Source organism: Macaca fascicularis, chromosome 19 (assembly GCF_037993035.2).
Source record: "Macaca fascicularis isolate 582-1 chromosome 19, T2T-MFA8v1.1".
Taxonomy (NCBI): domain Eukaryota; kingdom Metazoa; phylum Chordata; class Mammalia; order Primates; family Cercopithecidae; genus Macaca; species Macaca fascicularis.
In genome coordinates this window covers 62,890,770-62,914,955 of record NC_088393.1, presented here as the reverse complement: position 1 = coordinate 62,914,955, position 24,186 = coordinate 62,890,770, and the positions used below count along the sequence as shown (strand labels likewise).

Sequence of the window (24,186 nt, the reverse complement as noted above, 5' to 3'; positions counted from 1 at the left end):
CATGCCCGGCTAATTTAACACCCAGCTAGCTTTTGTATTTTTAGTAGAGATGGGGTTTCACCATGTTAACCAGGCTGGTCTCGAACTCCTGATCTCAAGTGATCCACCCGCCTCAGCCTCCCAAAGTGCTGGGATTACAGGCGTGAGCCTGGCCGGGCGCGGTGGCTCAAGCCTGTAATCCCAGCACTTTGGGAGGCCGAGGCGGGTGGATCACGAGGTCAGGAGATCGAGACTATCCTGGCTAACATGGTGAAACCCCGTCTCTACTAAAAATACAAAAAACTAGCCGGGCGTGGTGGCGGGCGCCTGTAGTCTCAGCTACTTGGGAGGCTGAGGCGGGAGAATGGCGTGAACCCGGGAGGCGGAGCTTGCAGTGAGCCGAGATCACATGCCACTGCACTCCAGCCTGGGCGACAGAGCGAGACTCCGTCTCAAAAAAAAAAAATAAACAAAAAAAAAAAAAATAAATAAAATACAGGCGTGAGCCACCGCGCCCGGCTGATTTTTATTCTTTTAATGAAGGTTGGTTGATGTTACCTTGTCTGTATATACCGCACGTTGTTTATCCATTGTTGTTGATGAATATTTGGCTGGTTTCACCTCTTGGCTATTGTGAATAAAGCTGCTAGGAACACTGGTGTACAAATATGTTCGAGATCCTGTTTTCGATTCTTTTAGGTGTATACGCAGAAGTGGAATTGCTGGATTTTACGGCAATCCCACGTTTAACTTTTGGAGGAGCTGCTAAAACTGTTTTCCACAGCAGTGGCACCATGTTATGTCCCCGCCAGCAAGGCACGCGCAGTCCAACTTCTCTGCATACTCACCAACGTTTGCTGTTTTCCATTAAAAAAAATTATAGCTGGTCGGGCGCAGTGGCTCATGCCTGTAATCCCAGCCCTTTGGGAGGCCAATGTGGGCGGATCACCTGAAGTTCGGAGTTCAAGACCAGCCTGGCCAATGTGGTGAAACCCCATCTCTACTAAAAATACAAAAATTAGCCCAGCGTGGTGGTGCACACCTATAACCCCAGCCACTTGGGAGGCTGAGGCCGGAGAATCACTTGAACCAAGGAGGTGGAGGTTGTAGTGGGCCGAGATGGCGCCACTGCACTCCAGCCTGGGCAAAAAGAGCGAGACTCTGTCTGGGAAAAAAAAAAAAAAAAAATTATAGCCATCCCAGAAGTTGTGAAGTCATATCTCACTGTGGTTTTGATGAGTATTTTCCTAGCGACATCAGGGAGTTTATGGGAGCACGGGAACACAGGCCAGGCCCCAGCAGGCGGACGAACGGTGCAACGCCAGGCTGGCCAGAGGAGATAAGCGCGGCTCCTTGGAGCTTGTGTGCAAGTCACTGTCCTGGGGAGCCGGCTACGGCTCGATGAGTCTCAATTAGGAAAGGCCGGGGCTGGCGGAGGAAGGGAGGAGAGCATTCTTCATCCTCATCACATCCTGAGCCCGTGCCCAGGCTCCCACCACTTCCCTCCCGGGCCACAGAACCCAGGACAGGGCTGAGGAACCATGTCTCCATCCCCGACCACCCTCTTCTGTCTCGGTGAGTCCTGAGGGTCGATCTGGGAAGTGCTGAAAGACAGGCCTAGACTGCCAGACAAAGGATTTTTTAAGAAATTTGCATCGGTGATGAATTTCAGGACAAAAAGGGACCTATGAGAGCCCCTTCATTGGTTGGGTGGGGAAGCGGAGGGCCAGCGAGGTGGTGTATTTTGCCTGAGTTATTCCAGTGTATTCGTGGCTGGGTCAGGAAATGAACAGAGGTGTCCTAGCATTGGTCACAACTTTGTTCTACGACACTGCAGTTGCCCCTTTTTAAATAACTGTGGGCCAGGCACGGTGGCTCATGCCTGTAATCTCAACTTTGGGAGGCCAAGGTGGGTGGATCACCTGAGGTCAGGAGTTCACGACCAGCCTGGCCAACATGGCGAAACCCCGTCTCTACAAAAATTAGCCGGGCATGACGGGGCGGTGCCTGTAATCCCAGCTACTCGAGAGGCTGAGGTGGGAGAATTGCTTGAAACCGGGAGGCAGAAGTTGCAGTGAGCTGAGGTCAGGCATTGCACTCCAGCCTGGGCAACAGAGAGAGACTCCGTCTCAAAAAACCGCTGAGTGCCGTGGCTCACGCACTTTGGGAGACCGAGGCGGACGGATCACCTGAGGTTGGGAGTTGGAGACCAGCCTGACCAACATGGAGAAACCCCATCTCTACTGAAAATACAAAATTATCTGGGCGTGGTGGCGCATGCCTGTAATCCCAGCTACTCTGGAGGCTGAGGCAGGAGAATCGCTTGAATCTGGGAGGCGGAGGTTGCAGTGAGCCGAGATCACGCCATTACACTCCGGCCTGGGCAACAAGAGCAAAACTCCATCTCAAAAAAACAAACAAAAATTGTGGACTTGATGATATCTGGACTAGGTTATGGATTTAATTTGTCAGTATCCCCTACAGCAGTGGAGTAAATAAGAGTCTCCTGACCGATGGGTGGCAGGTCGAATGCATTTCCACTGCCTGCTCTTCACTTGTGCTGGGCATGTCGAATGCATTGTTTCCTGATTTCTTCAGGAGAATTTGACCACTAAAGGGACAGCATCTCCAAAAGGCTAAGCAGGAAGGAGATGGTTGTGTTACTGGAGATGAGAGGGTTAACTGTGAATATAAACAACCTCTCATTCATTATCCATCCACGGATGTATTCTTTAACTTTTTTTTTTTTTTTTTTTTTGAGATGGAGTCTCACTCTGTTGGTTGCTCAGGCTGGAGTGCAGTGGCACGATCTTGGCTCACTGCAAACTCTGCCTCCTGGGTCCAAGTGATTCTCCTGCTTCAGCCTCCGAAGTAGCTGGGATTACAGGCATCCACCGCCAGGTCCGGCTAATTTTTATATTTTTAGTAGAGACGGGGTTTCACCATGTTGACCAGGCTGGACTTGAACTCCTGACTTCAGGTGATCTACCCGCCTCGGCCTCCCAAAGTGCTGGGGTTACAGGCGTGAGCCACCGCATCCGGCCTGTTTTAACTTTTATTTATTTAATTTTACTTGAGACAGGGCCTCACTTCTGTCACCCAGGCTGGAGTGCAGTGGCATGATCATGGCTCACTCTAGCCTCAACCTCCCAGGCTCAACCAATCCTTCCCCATCAGTCTCCTGAGTAGCTGGAACTACAGTTGCACACCATCATGCCTGGCTCATTTTTGTAATTTTTGTAGTTATGGGGTCTCACTATGCTGCCCAGGCTGGTCTCGAACTCTTGGGTTCAAGCGATCCACCTACCTCGGCCTCCCACAGTGTTGGGGTTACAGGTTTGACCTGTACAGGTTACTGCATCTGGCTTAATTTTTGCTTCAATTGCTTTTGGGATACAAGTGGTTGTTGGTTACATGGATGAACTATATAGTGGTGAATTCTGAGATTTTAGTGCCCCTGTCACTTGAGTAGTATACCTTGTACCTAATGTGTAGTTTTTCATCCCTACCCACCTTCTGCCCTTCTCTTCTGAGTCTCTGAAGTCCATTACATCACCCTGTATGCCTTTGCATACCCACAGCTTAGCTCTCACTTGTAAGTGAGAACATACAGATTTTTGTTTTCCACTCCTGTGTTACTTTACTTAGAATAATGTCTCCAGCTACATCCAAGTTGCTGCAAGACATTTTTTTTTTTTTGAGCTGGAATCTCGCTGTTGCCGAGACTGGAGTACAGCAGCGTGATCTTGGCTCACTGCAACCTCCTCCTCCCGGGTTCAAGCAATTCTCCTGCCTCAGCCTCCCGAGTAGCTGGGACTACAGGCGCCGTCACCACGCCCGGCTAATTTTTGTATTTTTAGTAGAGACGGGTTTCACCATGTTAGCCAGGATGGTCTTGATCTCTTGACCTCATGATCCACCCGCCTCGGCCTCCCAGAGTGCTGGCATTACAGGTGTGAGCCACTGTGCCTGGCCAAAGGACATTATTTTGTTCCTTTTAATGGCTGAGTAGTATTCCACACTCATTTATTTTTACTTATTTTTTGACACAGAGTCTCACTCTGTCGCCCAGGCTGGAGTGCAGTGGTGTGATGTCAGCTCACTGCAACCTCCATCTCCCAGGTTCAAGTGATTCTCCTGCCTCAGCCTCCTGAGTAGCTGGGATTACAGGCTCCTACCACTACGCCCAGCTTATTTTTGTACTTTTACTAGAGACAGGGCTTCCCATGTTGGTCAGGCTGGTCTTTAACTCCTGACTTCAGGTGATCCACCCGCCTTGGCTTCCCAAAATGCTGGGATTACAGGTGTGAGCCACTGCGCCTGGCCAGTGAGAACTTTAAAACCTACTCTCAGTGATATGCGAGTGTGCAATATGTTGTTATAAAACACTGGATGCCTGGTTAAATTTGAATTTCAGATAATTAGTACCTTTTTTTTCTCTTCTTCTTATTTTACTGAGACAGGGTCTTGCTCTGTTGCCCAGTCTTGAGTGCAGTGGTGCAATCTCAATTTTTTTTTTCTCGAGATGGAGTCTTGCTGTGTTGCCCAGGCTGGAATGCAGTGGTGCGATCTCAGCTCACTGCAACCTCCACCTCCTGGGTTCAAGCAATTCTCGTGACTCAGCCTCCCAAGTAGCTGGGATTATAGGTACGTGCCACCATGCCCAGCTAATTTTTTATATTTTTAGTACAGATGGTGTTTCACCATGTTGACCAGGCTGGTCTCGAACTCCTGACCTTGTGATCTGCCCACCTTGGCCTCCCAAAGTGCTGGGATTATAGGCGTGAGCCACCGCGCCTGGCCAGTGGTGCAATCTTACCTCACAGCAGCCTTGACCTCCTGGGCTCAAGCAATCCCAGGAGGGGATCACTTATATATATGTATTTATATGCATATATACATGCATATACACACATGTATACATACATATAGTGATCAGATCAGGGTAAGCAGCACACCCATGTTCTCAAACATGCATCCTTTCTCTGTGTTGGGAACCTTCACCATCCTCCTTCAGGCTACTTGAAACGATATATTATCATATATATTACATCCTACCATGTAATCACGGAATATCGATTCAACCAAACGTTGTAAATACTGTGAAACCCATGGCCAGTACACGCTGAGATGACCTGACTTACACACTGGGGCTCCATCCTGCTCCATCCCTGGAGCCCAACGCATCCCATTAGTGTGGGGTTTTACTGCATGTATTACATATACAATAAAATACAACAATATACAATATGCAATAGTATTTACAATACTTGTCTAATACAATTGCGTACTATTGGAATGCCCTTGGATATTATTTCATATTGGAGACCGAAGGGAGGAAACGAAGGGACAGCAATATCTGAGGTCCCATTCCTCACATCCACTGAGGAAGTCAACGGGCAAATGTCTAACACGAAGGAATCCACAGATAGCAGCATGCGTACTTTTTCCTAGAACGATGAAGATATAAAAATGCCAGAAGGAACAACAGAAATAGTAAAAAATGTATGCGGGGCGGGGACAGTGGCAGGAGCTGGACAGGGTGGGTCAAGGAATCTCTGCTTGACTTTCAAAAGATCTATTTTTTGAGATGGGGGTCTCACAACGCTGTCCAGGCTGGAGCGCAGTGGGCACCGTCTCGGCTCACTGCAGGCTCGACCAGGAATCCTGGGCTCAAGGAATCCTCCCACCCTCAGCCACCCCAAGTAGCTTGGGCCACAGGCACATACCACCATGCCTGGCTAATTTTTTTTTTTTTTTTGGTAGAAATGAGGTCTCACTATGTTGGCCAGGCTGGTCTCCAACTCCTGACCTGAGATGATCTGCCCTCCTTGGCCTCCCAAAGTGCTGGGATTACAGTGTGAGCCACCATGCCTGGCCTTAAAATAGTTGTCATTGTGGTAAAATACATAGAAAAGTCTGCTATAGCTGGCATTTGGTACATTCAATGCTGTGCAACCATCACCTCTATCTAACTCCAAGACATTTCGGCACCCTCCGAGGGAACCCCACGCCGGTTCCGCCGCCACGTCTCGCCCTCCTCTCCCCCCTCCCCCAGCCGTGGATCTGTTTTCTTCTCCTCCTTCTATAGATTTACCTATTCTGGATATTTCATGTAAACGACCTCATAGACTATGTGGCTTTTTCTGACTGGCTTCTCTCACTTAAATTACATGCACATGTATCTTCTGAAGAAATAAATAATTAGGACAGAATAAAGCATATGCGTGCAAATGTCTTATCACCGCGCCCAGCAGGCGGGAATGTCCATACGAGCGCGTCCTGGCATCTGGTCCCTTTCTTCTTTCCTCAGGGCTGTGTCTGGGGCATGTGCCAGCGCAGAGAGGTGAGTCCTTCCCCCAGACCCCTTCCCTCCTGCGGGATCCGCCAGCGTGCCAGGGCAGCGGGGCCCAGGCGGCCTCTGCGGGGAGGCTGACCCAGCCCTGCTCCTCTTCCAGGACCGCTGCCTAAGCCCTCCCTCCAGGCTCTGCCCAGCTCCCTGGTGCCCCTGGAGAAGCCAGTGACCCTCCGGTGCCAGGGGCCTCCGGGCGTGGACCTGTACCGCCTGGAGAAGCTGAGTTCCAGCAGGTACCAGGATCAGGCGGTCCTCTTCATCCCGGCCATGAAGAGACATCTGGCCGGACGCTACCGCTGCTCCTACCAGAACGGAAGCCTCTGGTCCCCGCCCAGCGACCAGCTGGAGCTCGTTGCCACCGGTAAAGGAAGGGGGATCGGAGCCTGGGACTGCCTGGTCCTCCGTTCAGGGCACAAACATGGGGGACACTGAGAGCAGGGATTAGGGCCGGAATTAGGGCGAGGCAAACCAGGCACTGGCCTAGCCGGTGGTGGTGCCACAACATTTATGGATCAATGTGAATAATATTTTGTTTTGTTTTTTGGACACAGGGCCTTGCTGCGTCACCCACGCTGGAGTGCGGTGGTGCGATCTTGGCTCACTGCAGCCTCCACCTCCTAAGTTCAAGTGATTCTCCTGCCTCAGCCCTCCGAGTAGCTGGGACTACAGGTGTGCACCACCATGCCCAGCTCATTTTTAATTTTTTTTGTGGAGATGGGGTCTCTTGACAGTTTTCACAAAAGGCATTAAAATAAAAGAGAGAGAGAGGGTCTCGCTATGTTGCTTAGACTGGTCTCAAACTCCTGGGCTCAAGCAATCCTTCCACTTTGGCCTCCCAAAGTGTTGGGTTTACAGGCCTGAGCCACTGCATCTGGGTGAGAATAACATTTTAATGCAATTTTTTAAAAAATCAAAAGAAATCGCAAACCATCCACGATGAAAAAAAAATCAGAATTTCACATAAAGGCAGAATCAGGCAGTGCCTGTGCCAAAACGAAAGACAGGCACTCCTTTATCTGTGTTTTAATGCACTTAAAAAAATTAGAGATGGGCTCTTGCTATGTGGTCCAGGCTGGAGCGCAGTGGCTGTTCACAGGAGCAATCATAGCTCACGGCAGCCTGGAACTCCTTGCCTTAAGCAATCCTCCTGCCTCAGCCTCATGAGTAGCAGGGCCTACAGTCACAGGCCACCATGCTTGGCTCAGGATTCTTTTTAATTAAAAACTTGGTTTTGGAATCATTTTTAGACTGACAGAAAAGTTGCAAAGATAATATTAATGAAAATATTTCACCCAGGATCCCCTCATGTTAACATCTTACATTTGTTACAACTAAAAAATAAACATAGCACTGGTCCCAGTGGCTCACACCTGTAATCCCAGCACTTTGGGAGGCTGAGGCAGGAGGACCACTTGAGCCAGGGAGGCTGAGGCTACAGAGAGCTGTGATCGTGCCTCTGCACTCCAGCTTGGGTGACAGAGTAAGATCCTGTATCAACAAACAAACAAACAAAAAACTAACCATAGGCCAGACGCGGTGGCTCACACCTGTAATCCCAGCACTTTGGGAGGCCGAGGTGGGCGGATCACAAGGCCAAGAGATGGAGACCATCCTGGCTAACACAGTGAAACCCTGTCTCTACTAAAAATACAAAAAAATTAGCCGGACGCGGTGGCGGGCACCTGTAGTCCCAGCTACTCAGGAGGCTGAGGCAGGAGAATGGCGTGAACCTGGGAGGTGGAGGTTGCTATGAGCCGAGATAGCGCCACTGCACTCCAGCCTGGGCGACAGAGCGAGACTCCGTCTCAAAAAAAAAAAAAAATCATAATAAATCTTTCTTTCACGGGAATAAGTATTCAAATAGAATAATGTGAGTTTTAATGACCTACTCTTCAAATTTGCAAACATTTTTTCAAATATGTTAATTGTTTGGGAATAATTACATTTTACATCCCAGGAGAGTGCCTCACTCATGCCACCCTAATTCCTGGCCCGCTGCACTGTGGTCTATTCCGCGTTGTAAATTCTGCCTACCTCCCCTCTTTCCTCCCTCACTCCTCTCTGCTGCTAGGATGGACCAGCCTGGCCGCCTCATTACTTCTTTTGGGGTCAGACTCAAATGCCATCTTCTTATTAAGTATTTACCCCACCACCCTAGTCAAAATGGTCCTCCTCACTATCTGGTATGTCAAGTATACCTTTATTTTTACCTTGGTGATGGTTGTCTATTTTTAATTCCTGATGGGATTTTTTTTTTTTTTTTTTTGTTAGAATACAGGGCTAGGAGCGGGTGGTTCATGCCTGTAATCCCAGCACTTTGGGAGGCCAAGGCGGGTGGATCACCTGAGGTCAGAGGTTCAAGACCAGACTGGCCAACATGGTGAAACTCTACAAAATACAAAAATTAGCTGGGCATGATGGCGAGTGCCTGTAATCCCAGCTACTCTCTAGGCTGAGGCAGAAGAATGGCTTCAACCTGGGAGGCGGAGACTGCAGTGAGCCGAGATCATGCCATTGCACCCCAGCCTGGGCGACAGAGCGAAACAAAACAAAACAGAACCAAACAAAACAAAACAACAAAAAAAGAATACAGAGAGACACTTAATAGTTGCTTAAGAGAAAATTTGCTGAGTGAATGTTACGATTATCAGGCAGCTTATATCCTTCCTTCCTTCCACCCTCTCTTCCTCCCTCTCTCCCTTCCTTCCTCTCTTTTTTCTTCTTGTTGAGTGAATGCCATAATTATCAGGCAGTTTATATTTTTTTCTTCCTTACTTCCTTTCTTTTGTTTTCTCTCTTTGTCTTTTTTTTGAGACAAGGTCTCACTCTGTCACCCAGGCTGGAGTACAGTGATCATGGCTCACTGTAGCCTCGACTTCCTAGGCTCAAGCAATCCTCCCACATTGGCCTCCCAAAGTGCTGGGATGACCGGTGTGAGCCGCCGCCCCTGGCCTCAACCTTTGTCTTACTGACTCCTGGGTGCAGGCATGCATCACCACACCGGACTACGACAATACCCTCACATCAGAGTAGTGTAGGTTCGTGCTGAGGAGTGGAGACCCTAGAATCAAACTCTGTGAGTGCAAATTTCAGCTCCGCCCCTTATGATCTTGGACAAGTTATTTATTTATTTTTAAATTAAAAATTTTCGGCCGGGCGTGGTGGCTCAAGCCTGTAATCCCAGCACTTTGGGAGGCCGAGATGGGCGGATCACGAGGTCAGGAGATCGAGACCATCCTGGCTAACACGGTGAAACCCCGTCTCTACTAAAAACTACAAAAAAAAAAAAATTAGCCGGGCGAGGTGGCGGGCGCCTGTAGTCCCAGCTACTCAGGAGGCTGAGGCAGGAGAATGGCGTGAACCCGGGTGGCGGAGCTTGCAGTGAGCTGAGATCCGGCCACTGCACTCCAGCCTGGGTGACAGAGCGAGACTCTGTCTCAAAAAAAAAAAAAAAAAAAAAAAAAAAAATTTTTCCGGGTTTGTTGAGTTATAATTGAAAAACAAAAATGGAACATATCCAAGGCGTACATGTTTTGATGTACGTACCCACTGTGAGATAGTTACCACGAGCAAGCTAATTAACATACATCACCTCGCACAGTTAACTTTTCTGAGTGTGAGAACACTTATAATCTACCCTCTTAGCAAATTTCAAGTACGCACTGCTGTCTTATTACCTAGGGTTGGACAAATTAACGCCATGTGCCTTAGTTTCATTTATAAAATAGGGACGTTAAGAGTGAGGACTCCACAGGTCTCTGAGGATTCACTGAACTGATGTGCGTCATGAGTTCGGAAGGCACCCAGAGCTGGCACCGTCAGCCACGTTTCCAACGTAACGATTGTATGTGGCAATGCAAGCTTACGGCATGGTATAAGCTTCAGCTGTTTACGTACTCCCATCTCATTTCAAGCGCTTGCTAGGCAACAGGCACTCTGCTAAATGCTTACTGTGTACTGTCTCGTTCGATCATCCCCATTTTAGCAGAACAAGGCAGTGAGGCTCAGATACAGAGGAGATTTGTCTCCGGGGCCACTTAAAGGCAGAACCAGGATTCGCACCCAGGCACTAGGATGTGGGCACACAGCCTCGCTTCCTCAACCACTTGGTGCTTGGCCTCTCTGTGAGCTTGGGTGGGGGAGTGTGCTGTCTGGGAGGGATACAGCCAGAAAGCTCCCCAGCTCTCAGGCAGGTGTGGGCACCTCCCCAGTCTGAGCTGAGATGCTGGCTGCTGCCTTTAACATCAGACTTTCCTTTTCTCCCAGGAGTTTTTGCCAAGCCCTCGCTCTCAGCCCAGCCCGGCCCGGCGGTGTCCTCAGGAGGGGACGTGACCCTACAGTGTCAGACCCGGTATGGCTTTGACCAATTTGCTCTGTACAAGGAAGGGGACCCTGCGCCCTACAAGAATCCCGAGAGATGGTACCGGGCTAGTTTCCCCATCATCACGGTGACTGCTGCCCACAGCGGAACCTACCGGTGCTACAGCTTCTCCAGCGGGGACCCATACCTGTGGTCGGCTCCCAGCGACCCCCTGGAGCTCATGGTCACAGGTAGGGGTGGTGCAGACCAAACCTTTGTTCCTCAGCCTTTGTAGGTCCTGAGGGCCATTCCGAGGGGAGGGGCCATAGGTAGGGAGGACGTGGGAGGGCAGGAAGCCCTGGGTTGCAGGCATCTGGGAGGATGGAGGTTTCTTTTCTTTTTTTTGATGAAGTCTCACTCTGTCACCCAGGCTGGAGTGCTATGGGGCGATCTCAGCTCACTGCAACCTCCGCCTCCCGGGTTCAAGCGATTCTCCTGCCTCAGCCTCCCGAGTAGCTGGGATTACAGGTGCATGCCACCATGCCCGGCTAATTTTTGTATTTTTAGTAGAGACGGGGTTTCACTCTGTGGGTCAGGCTGGTCTCGAACTCCTGACCTCATGATCTGCCTGCCTCAGCCTCCCAAAGTGCTGGGATTACAGGCGTGAACCACCGTGCCAGCCTTGGCTACCATTCTTAAAGGGGGTTTCTTTCAAAAGAGAGCAGCATACCTCATATATATGTGGTTATACACATACCACATGTATATAACAATGTGGTTATACACATACCACATGTGTATAACAATGTGGTTATATACATGCAATGGAATATTACGCAGCCTTAAAAAAGAAGGAAATTCTGACATATACTACAACATGGATATACCTTGAGAACATTATGCTAAGTAAAATAAGTCAGTCATAAAAGGACAACTACTATTATGATTCTACTCAAAGGAGGTATCTCATGTCAAAATTATAGAAACACAAAGTACAACGGTGGTTGTTAAGGGCCAGAAAGAGGGGAGAGCAGGAATTAGTGTTTAATGGGCATAGAGTTTCAGTTTTGCAAGAAAAATAGCTTCTGGCCGGGCGCGGTGGCTCAAGCCTGTAATCCCAGCACTTTGGGAGGTCGAGGCGGGTGGATCACGAGGTCAGGAGATCGAGACCATCCTGGCTAACATGGTGAAACCCCGTCTCTACTAAAAATACAAAAAACTAGCCGGGCGTGGTGGCGGGCGCCTGTAGTCCCAGCTACTCGGAGGCTGAGGCGGGAGAATGGCGTGAACCCGGGAGGTAGAGCTTGCAGTGAGCCGAGATCGCGCCACTGCACTCCAGCCTGGGCGACAGAGGAGACTCCGTCTCAAAAAAAAAAAAAAAAAAAAAAGAAAAATAGCTTCTAGAGGTCAACATATTGTACCACAATGTGAACATACCCAATGCCACTGGTCAGTACACTTAACAACGTCATATTAAATCAAACAAAATACATCATTTAGTTTTTTGGTAGAAAAAGTCTGTTTTGCCCCCAGGGTCACAGTGAGGGGTAGGACACAAGAATCCAGAAGAAGAAATAGAACTGAGGTTCAAAAAGGACGGACAGGAGTTGCATGCATTTCCTTGTTAAGTATCCCAGAATGTGCCAGGTGTGCTTTACAAATGCTGCCTTTTTTTTTTTTTGAGAGTCTCGCTCTGTCACCCAGACTGGAGTGCAGTGGTGTGATCTCGGCTCACTGCAACCTGCACCTCCCGGGTTTAAGCGATTCTGCTGCCTCAGCCTCCTGAGTAGCTGGGATTACAGGCACCTGCCATCATGCCCAGCTAATGTTTGTATTTTTGTAGATATGGGGTTTCACCATGTTGGCCAGGCTGGTCTTGAACTCCTGACCTCAGGCGATCTGCCCACCTCGGCCTCCCAGAGTGCTGGGATTACAGGTGTGAGCCACTGCACCCGGTCAGAAATACCATTTGACCCAGCAAACCCATTACTGGTTATATATCCAAAGGCATATAAATCATTGTATTATAAAGATAACATGCACACATATGTTCACTGCAGCACTATTCACAATAGCAAAGCCATGGAATCTACCCAAATGCCATCAATGACAGACTGCATAAAGAAAATATGGTACATACACAGCATGGAATACTATGCAGCCATAAAAAGGAATGAGGTCATGTCCTTTGCAGGGACATGGATGGAGCTGGAAGCCATTATCCTCAGCAAACTAACGCAAGAACAGAAAAGCAAACACCACACTTTCTCACTTGTAAGTGGGAGCTGAACAATGAGAACACATGGACACAGGGAGGGGAACAACACACACTGGGGCCTGTAGGGGGAGTCGGGGGAGGGAGAGGATCAGGGAAAATAGCTAACGCATGTGGGGTTTAATACCTAGGTGATGGTTGATGGGTGCGGCAAACCACACGTTTATCTGTGTAACAAACCTGCACCTCCTGCACATGGATCCTGTAACTTATAAATTTTAATTAAAAAAAAAAAAAAGAAACAAGGCTTATTAATGCATCTCACAGGAAGAGAAGTAACAAAGACCAAATAACACCCACACTCTCATTATGCCACAGAGAGCTGAGCATAAACTAGGTTTTGCCGAGCTAGGTCCACCATAAAAAGACTCCCAGGATGGTACCCACCACCACAAGAGCTTCATATTTATCAGCCGAGGCAGTTCAGGAAACATTTTGGTGGCCACAGGAGGTCCCTGGTTAAGAAAATGGCCTAAGTAGGAAGGTGGAGATCCCATGTTCTGAGGCTCATTCTTTTTTTTTCGAGACAAAGTCTCACTCTGTCGCCCAGGCTGGAGTGCAGTGGTGCAATCTTGGCTCACCGCAAACTGCGCCTCTTGGGTTCACGCCATTCTGCCTCAGCCTCCCAAGTAGCTGGGACTACAGGCACCTGCCACCATGCCCGGCTAATTTTTTGTATTTTTAATAGAGACAGGGTTTCACCGTGTTAGCCAGGATGGTCTCGATCTCCTGACCTTGTGATCCACCTGCCTCGGCCTCCCAAAGTGCTGGGATTATAGGCTGAGCCACCGCGCCCAGCTAACACAAGCTCATTCTTCTTCTGAGGCTAACACGAGCTCATTCTTCCTAACATGAGCTCGTGAAGATGTGGATCCACTTATTCTTCTTCAAACTGAGATATAATCCACATACCATAAAATGGACCATGCCAACTAGGATGGCTGTGATTGTTAAAATAAAACAAACAGACAGGAAGTGTTGGTGAGGATTTGGAAGAACTTTCCTGTATTGCTGGTGGGAATATAAAATGGTGCAGCTGCCTTGAAAAACAGTCTGTGGCCGGGCGCGGTGGCTCAAGCCTGTAATCCCAGCACTTTGGGAGGCCGAGGCGGGCGGATCACAAGGTCAGGAGATCGAGACCACAGTGAAACCCCGTCTCTACTAAAAATACAAAAAATTAGCCGGGCGCGGTGGCGGGCGCCTGTAGTCCCAGCTACTCAGGAGGCTGAGGCAGGAGAATGGCGGGAACCCGGGAGGCGGAGCTTGCAGTGAGCCGAGATCGCGCCACTGCACTCCAGCCTGGGCGACAGAGCGAGACTCCGTCTCAAAAAAAAAAAAAAAAAAAAAAAGAAAGAAAGAAAAACAGTCTGTGGCCAGGCGCAGCCTGTCATCCCAGCACTTTGAGAGGCTGAGGAGGGCGGATCACAAGGTCAGGAGATTGAGACCATCCTGGCCAACATGGTGAAACCCAATCTCTACTAAAGTACAAAAAAAAAGTTGGCCGGGCATGGTGACGTGCGCCATGTAATCCCAGCTACTCAGGAGGCTGAGGCAGGAGAATCGCTTGAACCCGGGAGGCGGAGCTTGCAGTGAGCTGAGATCCGGCCACTGCACTCCAGCCTGGGCGACAGAACGAGACTCCGTCTCAAAAAAAAAAAAGAAAAAGAAAAAGGAAAAAAAAGAAAAGAAAAGAAAGAAAAACAGTCTGGTAGTTTTTCAAAAAGTAAAAAGTAAAACAGAGTTACTCTATGACCCAGTGATTCAATCACCCCTGGGTGTGTACCCAAGAGAACAGAAAACTTCTGATCACACAAAAACTTGTATGTGAATGTTCACAGCAGCAATATTCACAATAGCAAAACGTGGAAAAAACCCAAGTGCCCATCAACTGATGAACAGATCTGCTTCTTACTCAGCCGGCGATGGAAGATAAGTCTTACACCTTTCAAATCTGTCTGTATTCAGCGTCTGCACTGTGTGTGTCAGAGAAAGGGGTTTCAGGGAGCCTAGACATCTCAGAAGAGGAATGGAGGTATCTAGAGGATATAGGGAACCACAGGGAAGACCTCACATTGTTTTGCTTTCTTATAATTCTTAGAATTCTCAGAAGCCACCACTGAACTGACCGTCTCACTCACAAACAAAGTCTTCACAACTGGTGAGTCACCAGGCATTTCATGCTCAGCAGAAAGGAGTGTGAGGACGGAGCCCTCTCTTCCACTATCTAAGCCTATAGGCTTTTAATCGCTTCACGGAACTGTCTCTTCCCAGGAAAGTCCTTGGTGTGAGGATAGAGCATGGGCACAGAGGGGAGCTCTGGGGTTCAGGAGGAGAACATTTTGGGTATTGGGGCCATTTCAAAGACGGCGGGGCCAAGGCTGTGGTGGGAACACCGCCAGCTATCCCTACGCACTGCTCCCAGGATAAAGTCCTAGGCCTTTGGACTTGGCTGTGATCCGAGTATTTAATCTTGCTCCCCGCTGTGTCCAGGCAGAGCCCGCGCTCGGACGCACAGACCGTAGGTAGAGCCCGCGCTCGGACGCACAGACTGTAGGCGCCTGGACCTAGAACATCTTCTAACCACTCCAGGCCTCGCAGATACGCTTTCCTCAGTCTCTTTCCCCTTGCCTTTCCTGGAAAATCCCCATTTCCTTCCAGACTAAACACCTTCACGGATTCCCTAATAGGTGAGGTATCTCCATTGGGCCCACGGGACTCTTGCTTTCATGAGGTACCTGATCCGAGAGTTCTATTTTTATTTTTTAGAGGTAGAGTCTTGCTCTGTCACCCAGGCTGTAGTGCAGGGGCGAGATCTCGGCTCGCTGTAAACTCTGCTGCCCGGGTTCAAGCGATTCTCCTGCCCCAGCCTCCAAGTAGCTGAGATTACAGGTGCCCGCCACCACGCCTGGCTAATTTTTGTATTTTTAGTAGAGATGGGGTTTCAGCATCTTGGCCAGGCTGGTCTTGAACTCCTGACCTTGGGATCCACCCGTCTTGGCTTCCCAAAGTGCTGGGATTACAGGCATGAGCCACTGCGCCCGGCATATCCCAGAGAGTTCTAACCCTGTGATGGGGTCCTTCTCTATCTTCAGTTCAGAACCTCCCAGTCACCCTCAGGATGCAGTTCCAATTCGTCAGCTTGCTATTCCATGAGCGTAGATATCCAGCCACTGTTGATCCCTCCAATCTTGTCTGCGTACCTTCCATTCATTCCCACGCTGTTCTCAGCCCCGCACAGTCACTTGAATCTCTTCGGGAGGTTTCCTAACCTCTCCTGACTCTGCATCCAATCTACTTGCTCTGCCTTTTCTTCCATTTCCCCATGGCCTCAATTCCTCACGAAAGCCTTGGCCGTCCAGGCTGGATTGGTGGCTTCCTCTGCTCTCGCTCAGTGTCTTGTGGGCTGTCTATTACAGCAATTTTCACAGTGTATTAAAATTATCGCTTTGCTGTCGTCCCCGCACTTTGGGAGGCCAAGGCGGGTGGATCACCTGAGGTCAGGGGACCAGTGTGGCCAACAGGGTGAAACCCTGTCTCTACTGAAAATACAAAAATTAGCCGGGCGTGGTGGCGGGCACCTGTAATTCCGGCTACTTGCAAGGCTGAGGCAGGAGAATCGCTTGAACCCAGGAGTTGGAGGTTGCAGTGAGCTGAGATCACTCCAGCCTGGGCAACAGAGTGAGACTCCATATTAAAAAAAAAAAAAATCGCTTTACTTCTCTGTCTCCTCCAATAGTCTGAGAACCGCAGATGGACAACGTCTTATGTTTTTGTTGTTGTTGTTTTGAGACGGAGTCTCACTCTGCTCACTCTGGGATCTGTGACTTCGGCTCACTGCAACCTCCAACTCCTGAGTAGCTGGGACTGCAGGCGCCCGTCACCACGCCCAGCTAATTTTCGTATTTTTAGTAGAGACGGGGTTTCACCTTGTTGGCCAGGATGGTCTCCATTTCTTGACCTCAGGTGATCCGCCTGCCTCGGCCTCCCAAAGTGCTGGGATTACAGGCGTTCAGCCAGTGCCATGCCTGGCCTGACAATGTCTTATTAATATGTGGGTTCCCATGGCCCAGCACATGGCTGAGTACCTGGCCAGTCTCAGGAGAAACTCGAGAAATAAGAGAACTGGCACGTATGAGGTGCCCGTATGTCAAGCACCGTGCTTTATATTACTACCGTTATTATTATCTTGACTTTCACATCAACCTATGAGGGATCTCGTTAATTTTATTGGACACATGGGGAAACCGGCTTACAGATGCTGAGTCACTTGCCAGATAACTCACATCTAACAGGTGATAGAGTTGGGGTTCAAATCTGGAGGACAGCCTGACTCTATAGTTCATGCTTTTTTTTTTTTGGACAGGGTCTTGCTCTGTTTCCCAGGCTAGAGTGCAGTGGTGCAATCCTGGCTCACTGCAGCCTCGACCTCCCAGGGCTCAGGTGATCTTCCTGCCTCAGCCCCCACTGAGTAGCTGGGATTACTGGCACGTGCCACCACGCCTGGCTAATTTTTGTATTTTTTGTAGAGATAGGGTTTTTCCATGTTGCTGAGGTAGGTCTTCAATGCCTGGACTCAAGCCAGCCTCCCACCTCAGCCTCCCAAAGTGTTGGGATTACAGGCATGAGGCACCGTGCCCGGCCCATGCGCTTCTTAAATGCTGTGGAATTCGACCTCCCCACGTGTGTGTGTTCGGAGTAGGCACGGTGATGGGAAAGGGAATATGGTTTCATTTCACACTTAGCCTTTTTTTTGTTCCCAGAGACTTCTAGGAGTATCACCGCCAGTCCAAAGGAGCCAGGCTCTCCAGCTGGTGAGTAAGTCGTCCTCTCCAGACCCCCTTCCTTCTCACCCATCTCTTCACCCGAAGCCAAGTCCTTTGTCTACACAGGGGCTGCAGCTCTCAGCTCTTGGGTTCCAGTGTGTAGAGTGAAGGCAGAATATCAGCGTATGGGGTTCAGAATTGCGCATTAAGACCAGGCGGGAAGGTTGAGATTTTAAAAAGGGTCAGAGAAAGAGAGATTCCATCTCTTCCCCACCCCTTATAACTGTCTTCCCTTTTGCAATACATCAGGTAAGGAGGCGGCATCGGTGTCTGGGGCGGAGTTAGTTGTCTCAGAGCCTTGTGAGAGCACACGAGGGAGAGATGCTACTTAGAGAACTGGGGGCATCTGGCCCTGACACCTACTCGGGAGGGGACGAACCCTCCAGGAAAGAGAATGGCACCCCAGCTAGTGGAGAATAACAGGCTCTCTGAGAAGCCCAGGATGTGGCTTGGAGAGGGTCCTGGAGGTGGGCTTTTTCACCCGCTCCTGCCTGTCCTCATTCCTCCAGGTCCCGCCCGCCAGCACTACACCAAGGGCAACCTGGTCCGCATATGCCTCGGGGCTGTGATCCTAATACTCCTGGCAGGGTTTCTGGCAGAGGACTGGCACAGCCGGAGGAAGCGCTTGCGGCACAGGGTCAGGGCTGTGCAGAGGCCGCTCCCGCCCCTCCCGCCGACCCGGAAATCACACGGGGATCAGGATGGAGGCCGACCGGACGTTCACAGCCGCGGGTTATGTTCATGACCACTGAACCCCAGGCATGGTCGTATCCAAGGGACAGATCATGGCATGGGAGGCGACTCAAAGACTGTGGCGTGTGTGGAGCATGGGAGCAGGAGGGCAGAGGCTACAGGGTGGAAAGGAGGCCATGCTGCCTCCTCCTGGTGTTCCATCAAGGAGCCGTTCAGCCGGTGTCTGTCTGTCTGGCTCTCTGTCTGAGGGCACCTCCGTTTGGGATGGAAGGAATCTGTGGAGACCCCATCCTCCTCCCTGCACACTGTGGATGACCCGGTACCCTGGCTGGACCACATACCGTCCTCTTTCTTCAAGCTTCTCTAATACGGGCTCCACACGGACCTCTAACGTTCCCAGCTCTCAGGGCTGACGCTGTTCCCTCCTCTGTGCAGGACCTCCCGTGCTTCCCCTTGGCCGTCTGTGCTCTTGTCTCGTGTCCCCCCAGAAACTCTCACCCTCACTCCATCTTCCACTGCAGTCTAACAAATCTCCTTTCGGCTCTCAGAACGGGCCGTGCAGGCAGTTTGGGTACGTCATTCGTTTTCCTTAGTATAAAACTAGCACGTTGCCCTCTTCCCTTCACATCAGAAAACAACATCGGCCTGTGCAACATGGTGAAACCCCATCTCTACCAAAACAACAAACATTAGCCAGGTGTGGTGGTGCATCCCTATTCTCCCAGCACCTCAGGGGGCAGAGGTGGGAGAACGGCTTGAGCCTGGGAGGCAGAGGTTGCAGTAAGCTGAGATCACACCACTGCACTCCAGCCCGGGTGACAAAGCCCGACCATGTCTCAAAAAAACAAAGTGATGAATATGCTAATTACCCTGATTTGATCAAAACACATTGTACACATGTATTGAAATATTGCTGTCTACCCCATAAATATGTACAATTATGTATACATTTTTAAAATAATAAAAATAAAATAAGATAATGCACCATCTCTACCCCTCTCATATTTACTTTCTGAAGGAAATGTTAGGTCTTCTCAAAGTAAAGTTCTATACTTATTATCGCATTAGGCATTTCTTGACCATCTAATGTGTGTAAAACTGTACCACTGGGTCGGGTGCAGTGGATCATGTCTGTAATCCTAGCACTTTGGGAGGCCAAGGCAGGAGGATCACTTGAGCCCAGGAGTTCAAGACCAGCCTGGGCAACATAGTGAGATCCCATCTCTACTTAAAGAAGATAAAAATTTTTTTAAAAAAGGAAAAGAATGGCCGGGCGCAGTGGCTCAAGCCTGTAATCCCAGCACTTTGGGAGGCTGAGACAGGCGGATCACGAGGTCAGGAGATCGAGACCATCCTGGCTAACACGGGAAACCCCGTCTCTACTAAAAAATACAAAAAACTAGCCAGGCGAGGTGGCGGGTGTCTGTAGTCCTAGCTACTTACTCGGGAGGCTGAGGCAGGAGAATGGCGTAAACCTGGGAGGCGGAGCTTGCAGTGAGCTGAGATCGCACCACCGCACTCCAGCCTGGGTGACTGAGCAAGACTCCATCTCAAAAAAAAAAAAAAAAAAAAAAATTTTTTTTAAAAAAGGAAATGACTGGCCACGATGGTTCATGCCTGTAATCCCAGCACTTTGGGAGGTTGAGGTGGGTGGGTCACTTGGGAAAAGACAGAAGGATGGCAGAAAGAAGCTCCAGGATGACGGCTGTGAATCAGGGCTAGTGAGCACACAGCTTGGGTGAAGGGGGAACGGGAAGGGTGCTCAGAGAAACCTCCAAATGTAAGAATGGGTCAATTGGCCGGGCGCGGTGGCTCAAGCCTGTAATCCCAGCACTTTGGGAGGCCGAGACGGGCGGATCACGAGGTCAGGAGATCGAGACCATCCTGGCTAACACGGTGAAACCCCGTCTCTATTAAGAAATACAAAAAAAAAAAAAAAAAAAACAAACTAGCCGGGCGAGGTGGCGGGTGCCTGTAGTCCCAGCTACTCGGGAGGCTGAGGCTGGAGAATGGCGTAAACCCGGGAGGCGGAGCTTGCAGTGAGCTGAGATCCGGCCACTGCACTCCAGCCTGGGTGACAGAGCGAGACTCCGTCTCAAAAAAAAAAAAAAAAGAATGGGTCAATTATTTGTCTTAACATAGTGGAAAATCATACTGAGATGCTATCAGAAGACAGATGAAAAATAATTACAGAGGTCAAGTAAACTAAGTAGATTTTTAAAAGACAAGTATAGCCTAGGCAGAGTGGCTCACACCTGTAATCCCAGCACTCTGAGAGAATGAGGCAGGATCGCTGGAGCCTAAGAGTTCAAGACCAGCCTGGGCAACATGGTGAAACCTCGTCTCATATACAAAAAATACAAAAAATTAGCTGGGTGTGGTACCACATGCCTACTCTCAGACACTCAGGAGGCTGAGGTAGAGGCTGCAGTGAGCCATGATTGCACCACTGCTCTCAAGCCTGAGACCCTGCCTCAAAAGAAAACAAAAATAAAGAGCAAATATAAACGTCAGGGGAACAACAACCACAAAAATAAAAGAAGCAAGTTATATTACCTGAAAATTCTCAGCTGTGAATATCTGTGGGTATAAAAATGTGATACTGGCCAGGCGTGGTGGCTCATGCCTATAATCCCAGCGCTTTGGGAAGCTGAGGCGGGCGGATCACCAGGTCAGAAGATCGAGATCAGCCTGGCCAACATGGCGAAACCCCGTCTCTACTAAAAATACAAAAATTAGCCAGTCGTGGTGGCACACGCCTGTAGTCCCAGCTACTCAGGAGGCTGAGGCAGGAGAATCACTTGAACCCAGGAGGTGGAGGCTGCAGTGAGCTGAGATTGTGCCGCTGCACTCCAGTCTGGGTGACAGAGTAAGACTCTGTCTCAAAAAAAAAAAAAAAAAAAAAAAAAGTGATACTGAATATTGATGTGCAGACGTAGACATAAACATTGGAAAAGAAAAAACAGTAAGAACACTGTAGAAGAACTAAGTCCCTGCCTATTATGATAGGAATCCAGTAAGTGTAAGCTCATTCACATGGTTACACATTTTTAGAAATCTAATATTAACAAGTTCCTAAAGAAAACAGCTAAAAGTGGGTGTCTCTTAGGTGGAGCAATGGAAGAGACGGTTGGTTAAGCCATTGCATTTTGTACACACCCTTTTAGTGCTATTGGAATTTTTTAAGGAGGTGCGTGTATATTTTTGTAACACAATAAATAATAACAGTATACATCTTTTCTTTTAGACGTATGCTGTTAAACAGAATTAAGAACAGGAAGTCTCAAAATTGTTTCCTTCAGGAGAGAAGACTTACTGACCGGAGAGAGTTCTGAAACACCTGCTTTGCATACTGCTGCCTGAAGGGGTGGCCTACCCCTCCACACCTGTGGGCGTTTCTCGTTTCTCGTTAGGTGGAACGAGAGACTTGAGAAAAGAAATGAGACACAGAGACAAAGTATTAAAAAAAAGTGAGCCCAGGGGACCGGCGCTCAGCATACAGAGGACCCACACCCGCACTGGTCTCTGAGTTCCCTTAGTATTTATTGATAATTATCTTTACCATCGTAAAGAAAAGCAAGTGGCAGGATAATAGGATCATTGTAGGGAGAAAGTCAGCAGTAAGACATATGAATAAAGATCTCTGTGACATGAATAAGTTTAAGGAAAAGTGCAGTGCCTTGATATGCATATGCAAACATCTCCATAAACCTTTTTAGTGCATAAAGAGCAGCATTGCGCTAGCAAGTCCCACCTTCAGCCCTAAGGCGGTTTTCTCCTTTCTCAGTAAACAGAACATACAATCGGGTTTTATACCGAGATGTTCCATTGCCCAGGGACGGGCAGGAGACAGATGCTTTTCTCTATCTCAACCGCCAACAACCGCCAAGAGGCCTTCTTCCCTCTTACACTAGTCCTCCTCAGCACAGACCCTTCACGGGTGTCAGGCTGGGGGACGATCACGTCTTTCCCTTCCCACCAGGCCATATTTCCGACTAGCACATGGGGAGAAACCTTGGACAATACCTAGCTTTCCTAGGCAGAGGTCCCTGCGACCTTTGGCAGTGTGTGTGTCCCTGGGTACTTGAGATTAAGAGAATGGTGATGACTTTTAACCAGCAAGCTGCCTTCAGGCACTTGTTTAACAAAGCACATCCTGCACAGCCCAAAATCCTCTGAACCTTGAGTCACCACAGCACATGTCTCTTGCAAGGACAAGGTTGGGGGTAGGGTCACAGATTAACAGCATCTCAAATACAGAACAAAATGGAGTCTCTTATGTCTACTTCTTTCTATATAAACAGTCTGATCTTTCTTTTCCCCACAGCTACTTAGTTAAAAAATCACATTTTAACTTCAAAATATCCAAACTAATAACACAGTTTTAAAATAACAAATTATTACAAATACTACAAAATAATAAAAATACAAGTAGTGCAGAGTGGAAATGCAAAGCTATGTGTGCTAGAAGGCTAACATTCAATTAGTCATAACAAACAACAACAAAATTAAAGAACAAGATAGTTGTGACTTACCTTGGTCAATCACTTTCCATAGTAATTCAAGCCACTCAATCCAGGACCTCGTCTCGGAAAATGAAGGAAAAAAACAACAGAAAATAGTGCAGAGGTCTCTGGTGTTCAAAGAATAGGCGCTGGAGGGAGATGTGGGTGCCTGAGCTGTGCCCAGTCACTCAAAGGGCACACCTGACGCTACCTGTTCACTTGGGGCTTCGGAGGAGAGGGGAAAGACAAGTTCCTCCCCGCCACTTTCTGTCTCCTGACTTCACTTCTTGCTTACCTTCGACTGCACTTCCTGGGTTGACATCACTTCCTGTCTTCTGACTTTGCCTCCTGTATGACCTCACTTCCTGTCTTCTACCTTCACTTCCTGTCTTCTGACTTTACTTCCTATATGACATCATTTCTAGTCTTCTACCTCCACTTGGTGTCTTCCGACTTTCCTTCCTATCTTGACTTCACCTCTTGTTTTTTTTTTGTTTTTTGTTCTTTTTTTCTTGACAGGGTCTCGCTGTGTCGCCCAGGGTGGAGTGCAGTTGTGTCAGCTTGAAACCACTTTTGCAAAATTATGACTGAGACAGTGAAAGAGACTTAACTTAACTGACTCCATTTTGCTTGTAACCTCCAAGCTGTCCTTTTTCATTCCTGGGTGTAGGCTGAACTTTGGGAGAAACTTAGTTTATGGTTTAAACAAAGACGATAGCCCTTTCCCAAAGCAGACCTCTTTGTTGCCTGGGGAGTAGATTGGCTCTGTAGGACTAACATTAGCCACGAGATTAGAAATTATGATTTAGGACATGCAGCTGGAGGCTACAAGATTGTGACCCTCCCTAAACTGCTTCTAAGGTAAGTGCTTGAGATAATTTGCAGAACCTGCACTGGATGGATCAGCTGGCACCACCCATCTCAATAAACTGGCCCATCTTATCTTTTGGCCTCTACTCCGGAACTGACTGAGTTCGAGAAGATAGCTTTGACTCCCATTATTTCATCCCTGACCAATCAGCACTCCTAGCCCACGGGCTTCCCACCCACCAAGTTATCCCTTAAAATAACTCTTCTCCCTGAATGCTGGGAGACACGGATTTGAGTAATAAAACTCTGGTCTTTCGTAGAGCCAGCTCTGCATGAATTATTTCTTAATGCAACTCCCCTGTCCTGATGAATCAGCTCTGTCTAGGCAGTGGGCAAGGTGAACACCTTGGGTGATTACAATCTTGGCTCACGGCAACCTCCACCTC

General features: G+C 48.8%; 1 protein-coding gene and 1 long non-coding RNA gene across 3 annotated transcripts in view; one reads left to right on the top strand and one right to left on the bottom strand.

Moving 5' to 3' along the window:
• Positions 1 to 23,240, bottom strand: part of LOC141409158 (uncharacterized) — a 28,437-nt gene extending 5,197 nt beyond the window's left edge. Inside the window, exon 1 of the long non-coding RNA XR_012428015.1 lies at positions 22,961 to 23,240. This is a non-coding gene — a long non-coding RNA (uncharacterized lncRNA). The remainder of the gene's footprint in view (positions 1 to 22,960) is intronic.
• On the top strand, positions 1,477 to 19,414 carry GP6 (glycoprotein VI platelet). 2 transcript variants are annotated; one of them, XM_005590360.5, is made up of 7 exons: positions 1,477 to 1,554; positions 6,293 to 6,325; positions 6,438 to 6,695; positions 10,601 to 10,885; positions 15,008 to 15,067; positions 17,670 to 17,720; positions 18,242 to 19,414. In XM_005590360.5, exons 1-7 carry the CDS (start codon positions 1,521 to 1,523, stop codon positions 18,475 to 18,477), a joined length of 957 nt encoding a protein of 318 aa, XP_005590417.3. In that variant the 5' UTR covers positions 1,477 to 1,520; the 3' UTR covers positions 18,478 to 19,414. The 2 variants fall into 2 exon arrangements, 1 of the variants encoding a protein (XP_005590417.3); XR_012428014.1 differs by lacking the exons at positions 6,293 to 6,325; positions 6,438 to 6,695; positions 10,601 to 10,885; ... (1 more) ...; positions 17,670 to 17,720; positions 18,242 to 19,414 and adding an exon at positions 5,746 to 5,884.
• Positions 23,241 to 24,186: the final 946 nt, after the last annotated feature.